We start from the raw sequence: 17296 nt of genomic DNA, 5'->3' as shown, positions 1-17296 counted from the left end.
ATATGAAGTCAGCCAGTTTTTTAAATCCCCAAAGAATGAGGGGGTGTGGCTAGACTCTGGTGGTATAGCCTGACAAGCTGGTGGTGTTTAGAAGAGAAACCATTTGGAAGTAGCAGTGACAGCAAGGAAGACACAGAATTTTGTTCACCCTACTGCTCCCACTGCTCCCACTGCCCCCACCAACCTAGAGATACAAGGAGTATGTGAGAGGAAACAGCTTATAAGGGAAGCAATGTTCTCATGGGTGGACTAGATAGTAAGGGAGAAATTGTTCTAAGAATCTAAATTAGTTGGTTACTACACCTGAATGTTAAATTGGGCTCTCCCCCTCCTGGCAGTGAAATTTTCATAAAGGGAGAAATGATAGAATGTATGGTTTTAGGATCTGACAAAAGAAGACAAATAATTTTCTCAAAAGAGGTCAACATTTTCTAAATTCCAAGAATTTTTCCAATAACCATTTTTATATCCCTTGCAACTGGAACAAAGCTTGAAATATATTTGGAATAAACTTTTTTTAAACCAAACTCATCTGACACAGAGGTTAATAATGGGCAATATCTTTAATGGCACTGTCTGAAGATAAAAAGCTAATCTTAAGCCCTAAAGTAAGGCATAGTCCTGAGGTTTCTATCATCATCTTAGTTTTGAATCTGAGATGATCTTTTCAAAAGTGAAGTTCATTATAAATCTACTTTAGCAGTTCTTTTTATACACAGGGTGCGGTATATTACAAGGCACTGAGATAGTTAATAGTTTTTAGTATTCACTATTATTCTTTCATTTTGAAGGGGAAACCTGCCATTTAAAAACATGCAAAGCTAATTAAAGCTTTTCCACTATTTCATTATCTGAATGTAGTTGCAAATTCTGACTTAAAACTCTTATCAGAGGGAGACTCAACATCCCTCCATGAACAGCAAATGAACATTCAATTAACACTTCAATAAAAGTGTATTTTAAATAAAAATATACTTTATTGTTAATCTCATTCTTTACAAATGCTAATACCCAACTTTAAAACCCAAAGAGAGTCTCCTTCCTTTTATTCTTAAGGGAAAAAATAATAGTTCTTTTTTCTATTTACAGGGAAGACCTGAGTTTTCTGAAGTTGTCACAAAGTTAGAAGAGTGTCTCTGCAACATTGAGGTAAAAACTTTAGCTTCTAAAATATGTCCATAAAAAAGCCCTGAATATCCAAGGCTGTCAGGGAATGTAGGTGAGATGGTACTTGTGGAAAGTTAGTATGAGGGCCCATAATTCCATCCATATTTACCCTATTCATTAAATTCCTAGGGTGGAGCAGAATTAGCTGTGCCTACAGGGACAAAGGCAAAATCAGAGTGAATTCAAGCCCTTCCAACAAATAATAGGGCAGGCAAATGGACAGTCATGCTCAGCTTAAAAATTTGATGAGTGAAAATTGGAAAGTATAATAAATACATTAGAAGGTAATTATTTAATCAATTTTATGCAAAAGTTTCTTCATACAGAGATGTGTAAGCCATTGTTCATTTACATTCAATGCAAAAAGAAAAATTATCAATAAAATATGTTCATAAATTAATTAGGGGGCATTGCTTTCACACCACATATATGTTGCTTAATGTGATATATGTTGGTAATCAGGCTAATGGAATTTTCTTTCCTTATTAAAGCTGTTTGCTTTAATTTTCTCTATAATTGCCTTAATTTTCTATACACCTGGTCAAGAGATGCATTTCAAAATAGGTGAGGGAGCTGAAACATTCACACTAATTCAAAAATAATATATTCTCAAATGCAAATAAGTGCTACTGGTGGAGGAAGACATACATCATGCATAGAGGATGACATATGCATCTGCATATGCAGGGAAGGGGCAAGAATAGAAAGAAATAGCATCAACCTGAGATTGCACCACTAAATCTCAAAGTGGAACCATCAAGAAAAGTAGGGTTTTTTCTATAAAAAAAAAAAAAAAAAAAAACCAACAAACAAAAAACTCAACTAAGAGTCATTGGACCTAGTCTATTGGAAAAGGATTTGCAATTACAGCCTGCAGTGAGTATCTCTGTCTCATGACTCTTTGCTGGAATCTCCAAAGAAAACTTTTGTGTAGAAAGAAACTTCAGTGTTTAGACCTAAGGTCCTCTTTCCCTTCTGTTCTTCAGTCCTGGGACTTACACAAAGTGGGGAATAGTAGTCACATATTTGGTGGGGCTTCAGCAGCCCCTGTGGACAAAAGCATCTGCCAGAAGCCTTGGATATTAACAGACACCTTCAAGACTTGAATTTAAAATATCCTCTCATTTTGAAACTTAAGAGTTTGAGCAAGTTTGCTTTGAGCCTAATGGGATAGACACATCTGGAGGTAGATTCCAGAAACAAGAACCATGATAGGATCTACTAAACTAGCTTGTCTTATTGCAATATATTGATCAAGCCTCTTATTTATACTCTCTCCCCAGGGGAGAAGATGAATGAGTTATATGCTAAGACAGTTTGCTGGACTGAGTTGCACTAATTAATGGACCAGAGTCAGCCTAAAGAGGCTTGACTTGTGCAGTTTCATAAGACTTTATCCTCTCTATTCTTCAACTTTTCAGTCAATGGTTTAGATCAAGGCCAAGAGGGAGCTACTCATCCCATGTGCAGATATAATCAAGTTAAGAAGGAAAGAAAATATTTGAAAGCAAGACTCTAGATCTTGGAGGATGAAGTAACAGGACATGTCTAACAAGAATAATTTTAACAGGAATATATATAAATATAATGTCCTGCAGCAGAGCTAAAGAAAAAATAATAAAAGTATCAAATGGTAGAGACATGGCTTAGGAGTATCATGAATGCTAGAGGATAATAAGCTCATTGGGAGTTAGAATATAAAGTGACTATCTTGTAGTAAAATAAAAGATATGATTATTCTTGTTCTGAAGTGGCCAAGTGGTACCCAGTTGTGACCCTGAACCTTTTAAAGGAATAATTTAAACTATTTAAACAGGGATACACATTTTAGGAGAGAGAGATTTGAGTGGTGAATAAGTTGAAAATCATGTAACATGAAAGCCACTTGAAGGAACTAGTGATGCTTATCACAAAAAAGAGGAAATTAGGATGAGTCCAACAGGTTTTTTTGTTTGTTTCCTTGTTTTTTCTTTGTTCTTTCTTTCTTTCTTTCTTTCTTTCTTTCTTTCTTTCTTTCTTTCTTTCTTTCTTTCTTTCTTTCTTTCTTTCTTTCTTTCTTTCTTTCTTTCTTTCTTTCTTTCCTTCCTTCCTTCCTTCTTTTTTTTGAATGGAATCTCGCTCTGTCACCAGGCTGGAGTGCAGTGGCACAATCTCAGATCACCACAAACTCCGACTCCCAGGTTCAAGCGATTTTCCTGCCTCAGCCTCCTGAGTAGCTGGGACTACAGGCGTGCACCACCACGCCCAGCTAATTTTTGTATTTTTATTAGAGACTGGGTTTCACCATGTTGGCCAGGATGGTCTCTATCTCTTGACTTTGTGATCCGCTCGCCCCAGCCTCCCAAAGTGCTGGGATTACAGGCGTGAGTCACCGCACCCAGCCAAGTCCAACAGGTATTTTTAAACATCTGAAGAACTATCCTGTGGCAAAGGGAGTGGTCTGTTCAATATGGGAAAACACTTGCCACACATTCAAGCATTTTTCATCTTATAAAATTGATGTATTCTTGGGAAAGTGTGTAAATTCATTTTATGTGAAGGGAATAATTTCATGTAAAGTGAAAAATTTTAGCTATGATTTAAAGGAACTCTGCCATAAATCTTATTGCCATAGTGAAAAGTATGAAGAATCTTTTGATCATTGAATAATAACATTCTAAATATATTTTATGAATCTGACTTGGGCCTACTGTGTTTTTAGAAAGATGAGCATAAATTTAACAGGCCAGCTCTCAGCACAGAACTGAGTCAAAAAAGTAAATTAAGCTAGCCAGATGTTGCCATTAGATTTTTTTCCTGAAAGGAAAAGCCAGAAGCAAGCTGAGTGAATAGAAATTAAAATATGGGAAACCTTGGAATAGAAAGTTAAATCCATATTTTATGTTGTCTTCACACCTGTTGGAAGTATTAAACAATTAAAATTACCCCTCCTCCACTCAGCTGATGTCTCCTGCATCAAGTAACAGCAGTGGGTCTCTCTCACCTTCTTCTTCTTCTGATTGCCTGGTAAGCCGGGGAGGACCTGGCCGGAGTCATGTGGCAGCTTTAAGAAGTCGTTTCGAATTGGAGTATGCTCTAAATGCAAGGTCCTATGCTGCTTTGTCCCAAAGGTGAGTGGTAATATAAGCAAATCTCACAGTAAAGTCTTATTTCAGAATCTTATCAAGACAGTCAACTGATTTGATTACTATCACAGGGTTTGATCGCCCCTCTGAAAAACTTTGAAAGAGGAGTTTTCAGCCCATTTCTCTTATATTATGACTAAAAATTAGAAATTTTATTATCCGTTAGCCTAGGTCCTCTAGTTTCAAGTATCAGGTAGCTGAAATAAGACATGTCTATTTTAGAGCAACAAAAGGGATTTATTAAAAGTATTCTGAGGCTATTTTATGGCATCCAAGCAAGAATTCCTGTGTAGAAACCAGGAAACAGCTTGGAGGATCTGAGCAACACAAGTTCAGTGTTCTAAGAATTACCATATGACCCATATTACCTTATGACCCATTTCCCAGGAAATTCCATTCCTAGGAATATACCCTAAAATTGAAAATGGGTACTTAAAAAATACTTGTATTCAAATGTTTATAGAGCAATATTTATAAAAACCAAAAGGTGGAAACAACCCAAATGTCCATCAACCAATGAACACGTTGATAAAACAGGTTGTCACAACAGAATACCATATACCGGGTACATAAAACAACAGAAATTTACTTCCACAGTCTGAAAGCTGGAAGTCCAAGATCAGGTTCAGCATGGTTCCAGGTGGGGGTTCTCTTCCTGTTTTCTAGAAATCCATCATTTTTCTCTGTCCTTACACGGCAGGCAGAACTCTAGTGTCTCTTCATCTTCTTATAAGGGCACCAACTCTACTGATCAGGGCTTGCTTTACATTTATGACTTCATTTAACCTTAATTATCTCCTTAAAGGCCTTCTCTCCAATGCAGTCACATGGGAGGTTAAGATTTCAACGTATGAATTTGAGGAGGGTCACACTCCAGTCCATAGCAATAGGTAAATGTATAAAAACAAAAAGCAGATGGCTGCTTCCAGGGGATAGGTAGGAGGGAGAAACTGGGAGTAACTGCCAGTTTTATTTGGGGCTGATGAAAAGATTTTGGAATTAGAAGTGGTGGTCTTAAAACTGTGAATGTACTAAATACCACTGAATTGCTAGTTTTAAAATGGTTATTTCTTTATGCTGTGTGAACTTTACCTCAATGAAAAAGGAAGCAAAAACAAAAAGATTAAGCAAAAAGGTAAGTCAGAAAAAGAGAAAAAGAAATCAACATTCTTTCATAGCTAGTTCTGCCATTTACATGGCCCAGTGCCCAATAGATAGTCTCTTTGTCTCTCAGCTTAAATGTTAAGTTTCAAGGAGAAATGTATCTGTCATATAATGCTATAATAATTCTGTATAATAACCCATCCCAGAATTCAGGGCTGTGCAATCATAAGCATTAATTTCTTGCTCACTTGTTTGTGGGCTCATTTTGGATGAGCTTGACTCTGAACTACAGGTTGTGTTCAGGTCTGTTCCTTGTGTCTCTCACCCTCCTTGGACACCTACATAGAAAAATGTACTACCTGTGGTATATTCTTCTTATAGACAAAGGCTAGTAACTCAAGAGGCAAGCCCAAGTTTACATGCATATTTAAAGCCTTTGTTCAAGTTGTATCCTCTGACAACGTTCCATTGGCAAGTTTCACAGCTGACTTCAACATCAACAGGAAGAAAAATATACTTGGTTTTTAGTGGGAAGAACTGCAAAGCCATATGGCAAAAGGCATGGGTAGCTAAAGTGGGAATGCGGTCATATTTCATTAATATAAACATGGCTGTCAGGGGCCCCCTTTCTAGGTGGGGAGCAAAGAAGGCAGTCGCTGTGAGCTTCATAGATACTCTATAGAGTGCATACTTTCCAACCCATGGAAGACCAGAAAAGACTAGTTTAAAATCTGTCTCCATCCACATGAGAACCAAAGCATTTGCACATGGCCCAGTTACACATGCACACTCACACCCACACCTACATATACAGACACACTCATACACTCCATTATCAGAGTAAAGGTTCTTAAGTGGGAAGAGATTATCTGGAGTTAGCAAGGGTTTCTATACAATCTACAAATTGCAATTGTTGCTTTTTTAGCTGTAGTTATTATATTCCTGATCTGACAAAAGAGTTACAGCTGCAGCTATGAAGACATGGGACTCTTATTCATGAAGTCTTTAATCTATAGGATGTCATGAAATTAAGTATCAGTAGGTTTGATTGATAACCACATAAACTGGACACCATTTTTATTGGATTTTAGTCTCTCACATAATTTCAAAAGCGCCCATAGGCCAAGACTACGTTAGATTTGGTCACATCATCATCTTCCAGTTCTATCTGCTGTTCTTATTCTCTACTTGTGGCTTTTAAAACTATTTCTATGAACAGTCAGATTTTGATATTTCTAAAGCACAGTCACCTGAGGTTTGTCCACTTGAGACAGAGGTTAAGAGGATAAGCTGTGGAATCAGACAGATGTGAGGTTAAATCTTGGCTTTGCCATGTGCTAGCTCAATGACCTTGTCAAGTTATTTAAATCTCACATGTAAAATACTGATAATAATACCAGATCTTACAGTTGTTATAAGGAGAGGTACTATTGTCATAGTAGTGACAGTACTTGATCTAAAGATGCCAGCAGAACCAAGCAAAGAATGTAGTTCCAAAAATATGAGTAAGTCACAGAATTCACAATACGTGGAGAGCTACACAGAATAGGAGGCACAGCAGCAGTCCCAGGTAGGCAAATGAAGGGTGGAGGGAACAGAGCTTCTCTAGCCTTCAAGCATCTAGAGATGTATAGCACTACTAATTTTTCAAAAAAAAAAAAAAAACTACATACTGGGTGAAAAAACACGTCAGCTTTTTTGACATGCTCCCTTTGATATTCTCATAAAGTGTTTTATAGCCTTCTGGCCCTTCCTGACTGTTATGGAACTCTGATAAGGGTTTGTCTGTCTGCTAGGTGCAAGTTTCTCTTAACAACGTGGCATTCCCTAAGGATTTGCTGTGAGGGTGCATTCAAGGTCAGTTTGTTACTACCATTCCTCCAAGTAATCAACTCTAGGAATAGGTAAAGTGTTTAGCTAAGTTTTAAAATGTGTCAAGATAGAAATTACATATGTTCCATTCATTACTGTATCCTTAGGGTGTAGCAGTATTATTGACCAGTAAGAAATGTTTGTTGGGCAGATAAAGAATAAAAAATTAGATAAATTGGCTCAATAAATGGTAACTATTTTTCACTTGGTGTGTAATCAGTGAACGAGCCTTAACTATTTTCTCTTTTCTTTCCATTTAAATAGCTGTAATTATTGAACATCCGGGGTTCTATTTTAAACATTTTAAATAGTCATCTAATTCCGTCTTAGGAAGTAGGTATTATAATTTTTATAGATGAGGAAACTGAGGCTCATAGAAAAGGTAAGCAACTTTCCCAAGTTAATGGAGAGTAAGTAAGCGAAGCTGGAATTCTCACTCAGGACTCTCCTGTGCTTTCTGAGTTTCTCTGGAATAGGAGGTGGCATGTTCCAGAAGCTTGAAATATTTTGCCAATACTTGTATTTGCTGGACTTCCAGTTTCTCCTGGAAGCCAATCTGTGAATAACTTCGGCTATTTCTCCCAAGTCTGACTTTTCAGCTTGTGGATGTGAAGGCAGAGAAAGTGAGACCAGCGATCAATAGGTGCTTAAAGTGAAAGACCCCAACGATATAAGAATTGATGGACTAAGTACAGGAGGGCCATGAGTTTAACAGCCTGTGAGACAGCGGTTCTCAACTTTGCACATTAGAATCATCTGGGAAGCTTTTACAAGTACCATTGCCCAGGACCAATTAAACCAAAATCCATGGGGTTGGCACCCAGGCATCAAAATGCTTTAAAGTTTCCCAGGTGATTCCAACATACATCCAAGTATAAGAAACATGCTGAAAGAGAATGATACAATGCTAACCTGCCAGTCATTCTGTAAGAAGGGGATGGAGCTAATGAAAGAGGAAAGACAAAGTCAAGGTAAAATAGCATCTGTGACCACAGGGGACCATTTTGATGACTTACTACGTGCATCGTCCCTGCCAAAATTCCTTGCAATGTACCACTAACTTCTGATCTTTGGATTTCCTAATTAATTCAAGTGACAGAGTTAAAATGTAATTTTTTAGTATAGCATTATGGTTTTGAAAAATCTGTACAAGGTTTTTGCTATAGTTCCTACTAATGTATGGATGTGGGGACACCTCAACAATGTCTTGAAAAATGATGCATCTACTTTTCAATTTTTTGTCATGAAGTTTACAGATGATAGGTTTGAGTTTTGTAATGCTTGATTTGATGGGGTCTTTGGTTGTGGGTATATTTGTTTCTAATTATTATTATTTTTCTTTATAAATACATTTGGAGGTGCAAAATTGTGTCAGAGATGTTCTCCACAGATAATAGGAATTCCCTAATTCCTACCAAAACCATAAATTGATAAAATCTGAGATTGAGAAAGGCGCTCTTGAAGTTCTGCCTCTTTTAAAATATTTTGTGCCTCTAGATATATTTGGAAAACTAAGCATGTGGCAGTTGCTCCTCCCACAGGGTATGAAATCCCAACTTGTACATGGATTACATCATGTAAATTTAGAAATGACAAACTGATACACAACCTTTCAGATGTGAAAACCAATTAGTGTTTGTGTGGGGCTGGGCTCTGAAAATAGAATGATTTGACCTAGTTAGCTGTCCGAGAGAAGAAAACCAGGGATCCAGAGTTTGGAACTGTAAAACAGATACATTTGGGATTAATTTTTCACACTACAAAAGGGTCCATCAAAGGTTTCTTTAAATAGAAAGCTTGCCTAGTGTGCTTAGAATGGAATTCATTTTATAAAAGTTGAATATAACTTATACAATTTTAATTTACTCATAGTTTTTCTGGGTTACAACAATTGTGTAAGATGATAGCACCATGACACTGATGTTCCTAGGAGGAATAAAGAAAGGAGAGTAGCAAGGGGACCGTGTCCGTTTGCTGCAGTGGAGCAGGTATTTACCAGATAGCAGTGGCCATGTCTCCTCCTCATCACCCCAGGTCAAATACTCCCCTCTTTCATCTACCACCTCTCTTACACTCTTTTTTGTACTAAAACTTTCAAATATTCCCTTTTCTTCCAATCTTTCAATCCTCTCTCCATCCCTAACTTCTTGTCAACTCATCACAATCATAATTTCAGCACCTTGCTCATGACCACCATAAATGCTCTCACACATTGCTGCTTCTTTCCATGGGTCTTCTTGTCATTTCTACAATCCCATGGCTCCAACTCACAGCACTTACATGCACACACACACACACACACATGCACACGCACACATCTACACACACACACAGGTGAACCCCAGTTCATTATTCAGCCTTGATCTCTCTGCTTCCTAGCTTTTGCAACATCTTTAACTTCTCTCCTGTTCCAGCTTCCTCATGCTCTAACCCACCTACTACCATCATAATCTTTATTATGTAAAACTCCAATTCTAATTATATTATTTGCATTAAAACCTTCAATAATTCTCCACTGCCTCTAAAATTAAGTTAATTTTGGAGTCCAATTGATTCAGGAGTCCAAAATCCTCAGTGATACACGTTTCAATCATATGTCCCAGTGGTTCTAAACAGAGAGTGATACTGTCGCTCTCTCTCTTCTCAGGTGCATGCTAGGCTTTTTGGAACTGCGAGAGTCTTCTTTTTTGTTTGTTTGTTTGTTTTTATATTCCCAAGGACTAAAGAGATGCTATTACTATTTAGTGAGCTGTGGCCAGAATGTTGAAGTTTCTCCAATGTTTTGGGCAATCTCAAAAAACAAAAAAAAATTATCTTACACAAAATATCAATAGCATTCTTGGAGAGGAAAACTACAGACAAACTAGAAGTTCCACTAGTTCCCATAAACACTTTATGTTTAACCTACCATCAACCTATCACTGTATCTTAACACTGTATCTTAACCTTGACATCCCCCTTATCTTATCAAAATATTAACCAGTCTTCAGTAATTATCTCAATCAGCGTAATCACTATGTCATGAAGAGGTATTTTCTGGGGGCTACCCCATCTCCATTCATGCCTCACTAAAGACCACCGTACTCTGTGCCATGTTATAATTCATATCTCGTTTATTATTTAACTGCATGTGGTGAATGTTAAATATTTGATTTATAACAAACTAGGAAAATCATTAGTTAGGCTGTAAATACCAAGCTTTGTATTTCTGCAATTTGAGTAAAACTCTGGCATTCAGATTTTTTTGACTCCTACATTCCTGTCGAGTTCGAATACATTCTCATCCCAAAATAATGAACTTTCAATATGAAAAGGTCTGACATATTTATAATATTGGGTCCCCCTTACCATGAACATAACACATTTTTGCATTTATTTAAATGTTCTTTAATATCTTTTAGTACGAGTTTATAATTTTGTCTATGGGGTTCTTATATACCTTTTGTGTGATAAATAGTTACATTCATTGTGATTGCTGAAATTGTTTGGACTAATTGCTACCACATTATTTTATTCTGTCTAGTATTTTTTCCTCACCCTATCTTTTTTTATTTCCTTTGATTATTTGAATGTGAGCTATATTTCTATTCTTTGGTGAGCACCCCAGAAACTTTAATACATTATTTAAAATAAATTATATTTTTAATATGTTTGTCTTATTCTCAAATGAAAGATCTTAGACCATTTTAATTAAAGATTATTCTCTCCTGGCCCTCGATAATACCCCTTTATTTTAATTTCCAGTATTTTATCTTCATCAAGATTTTATAATTCCATAGTGATTCCATTGTTTTATACAACTATGTTTTATTTAGGTTTACCCCATGTTTAATGTTTCATTGTTTGTTATGGTTACATTTCAAATCTTTTTCCTAGTATCGTTTTTCTTTTCCATAAATGCAGCTTTAAAAATTCTTTAAACCTCACTCTGTTGGAAGTAAACAAATGAAAAACACTTATTTTCCCTCTTTTTTAAGATATTAGTAGATATAGGATTTTTGTTGTTTAGTTACTTTTTCTCCCTGCACCTTCAGGGGGAAAATGCTATTCCATGTTTTACTTTCTTTGCTGCTGTTAAAATTTCATCTATGAATCTAGTTGTTATTTCTTTTGTTTTTAATCTGCCTTTTAGAACTGCTTTTAAACGTCCTCTTTATCTTTGGTATCCTATAGTTTAACTATGTTGTGTATAGATATAAATTTATGTTTATTTATTTAACTTGTGATATATTATGTTTCCTAAATTTGAAAATTGACATCTTTCATAAATTCTGGATAATCCTCAGCCATTGTCTCTTCTAATATATCTTTATTATATCTTCTTTAGTATCTCTTTCTGGAATTCTATTTGGATATTTTTTAAAGTTTCTCACTGTTTTCCACATTTCTCAATCTCTTTTTAAAAAATATTTCCCACCCTTTACTTTCTCTATCCTGCTTTTTCAGATCTGTATTCCAGTTCACTTATTCTCTCAGAAGTTGGGTTTAATGTGTTGTTTATTTTGTTCATTGCATTTCTAATTCAATTTATTTCTTATTTATATTCCAGTTCTAGAAATTGCATCCACTTACAGTTTTACAGGAGAGTTTTAAAAAGCTGTAGACCCTCTCCATACTTTTCTTCTTTTATTTCTTCAAACACATTTTATCTAGAGACATTAATACCTCAAGATCACCCTAAAACTTCAACTTAGAGTTCCTTTTTTTTTTTTTTTTTTTTTTGAGACGGAGTCTTGCTCTGTTGCCCAGGCTGGAGTGCAATGGCACAATCTCGGCTCACTGCAAGCTCCACCTCCCAGGTTCAAGCGATTCTCCTGCCTCAGCCTCCCGAGTAGCTGGGATTACAGGCACGCACCACCACACCCAGCTAATTTTTGTATTTTTTTAGTAGAGATGGAGTTTCACCATGTTAGTCAGGCTGGTCGTGTACTCCTGATCTCATGATCTGTCCACCTCAGCCTCCCAAAGTGCTGGGATTACAGGAGTGAGCCACCACACCCAGCCAACTTGGAGTTTTTCATAAAACCCATGTAGTAATACTTCTGCTTTAAACTAGCTTGTATGTGGGCTGGCAGATGAGACTTCTGAGAGTTTATATATATATATATATGTGTGTGTATATATATGTATATATATGTGTACATATATGTATATATACATATATATTATTTTTCTCACTTTACCTGGAGCCAGGAACAATGTAGGATATTTATCCTCTGCATATCTTTATGTACAGTGAATTTTATTTTTTCTGATTTACCTAATCTGAATGTTGCCCTTTAAGGATTTTGGCTTCATATAGGTGTTTCTTATCTGACCCTCCACCTTGCTTGAAGCCATGGTGTCTCCACCACATAATCTATTAAAATTCATGCTATAGGCCAACAAGAGTCAATATGAGAAATTCATAGCACTTATATTTGCTTGGAGTGATAATCTTAGAAAATCATTTACTTTTATATTGATACCCACAGTAGATTGTAAACATCATGCAGGCATAAAATGTCTCTCCTTTTGCTGCTGTTTCTCCAGTACTTAGAACAGTGCCTGGTACATGGTAGGTGCCAAACATCTATTTTTGAAGTACGTGAACATAATGACTTCCCACAAACATGATGCCATTGAATTCAACAATTTTGTGAAGTATGCCTCATGGTTTCCATTGTTTTAGCTAAAACTCAGAAACTCAATAATGTAAGTAATGCCAATAACTATTTAGTAGAAAAAATGGTAGCTCAGCTCCACCTCCTGGGTTTACACCATTCTCCTGCCTCAGCCTCCCAAGTAGCTGGGACTACAGGCGCCCACCACCTCGCCCGGCTAGTTTTTTTTTTTTTTTTTTGTATTTTTTAGTAGAGACGGGGTTTCACCATGTTAGCCAGGATGGTCTACGATCTTCTGACCTCGTGACCCGCCCGTCTCGGCCTCTGAAAGTGCTGGGATTACAGGCTTGAGCCACCGCGCCCGGCCAACACCAGAAAGTTCTAATGTCAAGTTTGGGCTTTGAGGGAAAGAAAAAAAAAAAAAAAAAAAAAAAAAAAAAAAAAAAAATCAACAGGGAGCTATCCAGAGTACTGAACTACCTCACACTTAAACTCTGCAGATATACTGGAACATACTGCCCTCTGTCTATGGCCAATAGCCTTTGATTGCAGGGAAATTTCCCTTCTCACTCTGACTAACTCTGATAGTAGTCACTTTGCCTAAGCTTATGCCTCCTGATGAAACACTATAATCACCTGCTTGTGCTGATACAGACCCAAACTGAACACAACTCCACAGCTGCTGTCTCGTTCACAGGCATGCCTAGCCCTACACTCTTGTGTCTTCTTCAATCACGCTTCTCCAAAACAGGCTCACTCTCTGACCACGTTTGTAAAAGTAGCAACAACTAGTCAGAGCACATAAAATGACAAACTTCTTCTTTCTAGGAACCTAACTGAAGTGACACTTGTGGACTAGCTTTGAGGATAGCTCTATTTTAGCATGATTTCTTTATGGAACTGAGTACACTGTAAAATTAGGCTCTTCTTTTCATTTTCTCATTAAACATACTCTCCACTGTAGTAGTCAATTGCACTCACTGAATGCAAAAAACAACAACACACTTTTAGCTGTCATTTGGGGGCAACAATTGACTTTCTGGTGATGAGAGTCTAAGAGTTTTTCAGGGCCAGAAATGAAGAAAAAGACCACTCTTTCTCATACATAAATACAATAGAGAATCAGCATCTTTTAGCTAATTCTACATAGAAATAATTTTAAGATTTATAAATTTAATAAAACCAAAAAGCGCCTTTGGCTTTGTAACCTATATTTTACTTATTCAAAGAATGTTGATTTGAAATATGATATCTACAGAATTTACAAAAGACTGCAGTGCTTATTGGAACATTATATTAGTATCTCACCCTCACTTCAGCAGTGTCTTCTGAGCTTGTAGGAAGAGCTGCCTTTCTTACTCAGTGACACTGGTGACTTAAGTTCTATGGATCTTGTGTGTATAATGAGGAGAACAAGATGTTGCTTGCCTAAATCTAGGGACAAGCCCTTTTTTTTTTTTTTTTTTTAGGATAGCTATCATCTCTGAGACGCAAACATTTTATGACACGCACTTCCTGAACGTCAGTTATCAAGCTCATTAAGGGCTTGCAGTGGCAAAATATAAAAGCCAAAGGAGAGAAGCTAGAATCTAAGCAAGTGCCACGATGCCTATCAGTTGCCTTTTATCTCTTTCTTTTTAAGCTCATATCTTCTTGAGATGCCCATATTTTTTTACTAATTAACAAAATCAGAAAATCTCCTAATGTCGTGGTGGTATGGGGCTGAAAAGGGAAATATATAACTATACATCTTGATGTGACAGTGTGAAAGTATTTGGTATAACTCATTATGTCCCTGAATGCCATCTTATATAGATGGGGAAATTAAAGAAAGTGGGGCGGGGCCTTTCACGAAGTTAAAACTATCTCCATGAAGGTCCAAACAGCAAGCACAGCCATTTATTATATTTACATAACACCTCTTCACCGTATCCGTAGATACATACCCAGACCAAGCAATTCCCTTACACAAACATATACACGAAAAGTGAAAGAAGGGCTATAAATTGATTGCTAGTGCCCTCTGCATTTCATGCTTCTGGTATCTTACAAATCACCAGAACTGGACATAGTCTGTGCTGAAAGGTGATAGGGTTCTATGTTAAGAACTCCTTTTCGGCTGATGTGGACTAAAGCAACCATGTTAGCTGCTTGTTTTTGGCTGCCTTGCTCTCTAGCGCCATCTAGCAGTCAGTTGACAAACCACGAGTGAGGCCGCCTCCAGACCTCCTGACTGCTGTACTAAGGAGAGAGGCTTGGAGACTTCACACCGAACAAAGGTGTGCAGCCTCAAAGTTGAGGAGCATGTGAAAAATGTCAATCTTTCCCTGACTTTTAAAACCACCCTTAGTTTGAAACAGCCTTTCTCCATGAAAAATGTAAAAGAACATCAAACAAAAGATTCTGTTCAAAAGAGGAGGTGATGAAAATGGGAAATTAATAAAAGTGAAGATATGAGAAGAGCCCTACGTGTGTAAAACTGGCAACTTTTTTTTTTTTTAAATAAGCTTTAAGGACCTGGATTTATTGTCGCACATAAAAGATTTGCATGAAAAGAGTGAGCGAGTGACATATTTAGGTTACAACATATCCACTTGAGAGAGAGAATGAGATGCAGCTCTCACCGTGGCTATTCTGATGCTGTAATTTCGTGTTCTTTTCTATCCGTCAGCAGTGCTTGTTAGCGAGCTAAAATGCACTCCCTCCTAAGCCAAAGGGCGAGCCAGAGTGCATTTCCGTCTTCAAGCGTTTTGTAATACTAATTACCTAATTCCCAGTCACATGAAGAGAACCCGCGAAGATTCGCCGGAGGCAAACTGCTAAATAAATGGTGACAGATTTCTCAGTTTTCAATTAGATGAAATGACATATTTGGACAACGAATGGCCTGACTTTCTAATGATGAGAGTTTTATGAGGTTTTCATTCCTGGAAATGAAGAGAAACCCTCTCCATTCATACACAAAGGAGAGTCCAGACCCACTCTTAAGCACATCAAAGCACACAGATCCTGCCTTTGGCAGTTGCTTGTGTGTACAACTGAAAGTAAGACTTGGTCCAAAAATGTTGCTTTTGAGACTGCTTCTGCTCTCCTGAAATACCTGACAGGACAAGCACAGGGACCAAAGAGAACAACCAGCCTAATTAAATCTATACAGGCAGCACTGTGTTCTGTTCGTCCGCCCTGACTCCAGCTCGGGCCTCACCCTGCTCCCTCCTGACTCCAGTGTTTGTGTTGCGAATCTGAATCTCTTGCTAGCATGGCAACTGTTGCTATGTTCACAGCAATAAGAAGTGGGCGATGCTGGTGTCTCTGTAATGATTCAGATACAAGAGCAATGATTTCTAAATAGATTTCTGAAGCGGCTCTCACAATGGCTCTGAACAGTTTAAAAGGTTTAATTCCTCATGGATTTTTTTTTTCTTTTTTTCACCTTTAACATCTTCCATGTGGACTAAATCTAAACCTCATATAATGCAAAAATGCCATCATTCTTTCTTTTGCTTACTAGTATTTGAAGCAGGAATTTTCTTGTAAAAGAACACATTTAACCAGTTGTCATTTCTTATTATCTCCTTGGAACCTATGAGATGGACTTTTCTTGATATTTAGGTAATGGCCACTAAGGAAATCTGAAAAAATAATGGGCCCAGGAAGAAAATAACTGCTGGATTAACCAAAGTGGAATGAAAATCATCACCATTAATATTTGTGATATTAGCTGAACATTTTTTATTAATGAGATGTTTTAAAGGCCTCATCTGCAAACAAGGACAAAAAATTTACTAGTGGATATATGTTTGCCACCCTGACTTCTCTTTCAAAGAGACAGTGAGAAAAATGAAATCACTTTTTGTTTTTTTGGCCTTCATCAGTCTCTTATTTGCCAGCCCATCCAGTGTTAACTGTGCCACTAAGTGTCACCAGATGCTAACACAGCCCGGGCCCCAGGGGGATATGATGTAGATAATATTGCCGTGTGCACTGATGGCAATACAGACCTGGCCAAAGGATAAAAAGAGAAGACACATTACATATTTTGATCTGTAGCATAGAACAGAAATGTGTATTCAAATATAGACACTTGCTATGTTCTAGATGCTATTGTGCATTTTTTGTATGCCTGTGGTAGCACAGACTTACCACAACTCTTCTACAGCTAAGAGTTATTTATTCTACAAATGAGAAACTGAAGCACAGAAAGTATAAATGGCCTGCCCAAGGCTTTGTAACTAGTAAACAGCAGGGCCAAGATTTGAGCCAAGATCAGCCTGACTCCAAAGCCCATGATCTTTTTACTACTTGCTGAGCTGCTACAGTGTGAGACAAGAGAGCTGCTCTCATACTAATAAGTTGTGTGACATGAGCAAATCCCTTCCTGCCCTGGGTTTTAGGATTATCATCTATAATGAGGCATTTGAATTG

At 37.2% G+C, this 17296-nt stretch overlaps 1 protein-coding gene across 12 annotated transcripts in view; it reads left to right on the top strand.

Annotated features, from left to right (window-relative positions):
- The window catches only part of LOC104676323 (serine/threonine-protein kinase TNNI3K), a 312974-nt gene that overhangs the window by 257837 nt on the left and 37841 nt on the right, over positions 1-17296 (top strand). For 4 of the 12 annotated variants that reach the window (XM_030912769.1, XM_030912773.1, XM_030912771.1 and 1 more), the window contains 3 exons: positions 1090-1149; positions 4108-4277; positions 7193-7253. The exons of 2 other annotated variants lie outside the window; for them this stretch is intronic. In XM_030912769.1, coding sequence (XP_030768629.1) covers positions 1090-1149; positions 4108-4277; positions 7193-7253 — 291 coding nt within the window. Of the gene's footprint in view, positions 1-1089; positions 1150-4107; positions 4278-7192; positions 7254-17296 lie in introns of those variants that run through there. 6 more of the 12 variants (XM_010381099.2, XM_030912770.1, XM_030912772.1 and 3 more) reach the window with 3 other exon arrangements.

The sequence above is a fragment of the Rhinopithecus roxellana genome, chromosome 12 (assembly GCF_007565055.1).
Source record: "Rhinopithecus roxellana isolate Shanxi Qingling chromosome 12, ASM756505v1, whole genome shotgun sequence".
Taxonomy (NCBI): domain Eukaryota; kingdom Metazoa; phylum Chordata; class Mammalia; order Primates; family Cercopithecidae; genus Rhinopithecus; species Rhinopithecus roxellana.
Note: the sequence above shows the minus strand (reverse complement) of the source record. Positions and strands in the feature narration are given on the sequence as shown.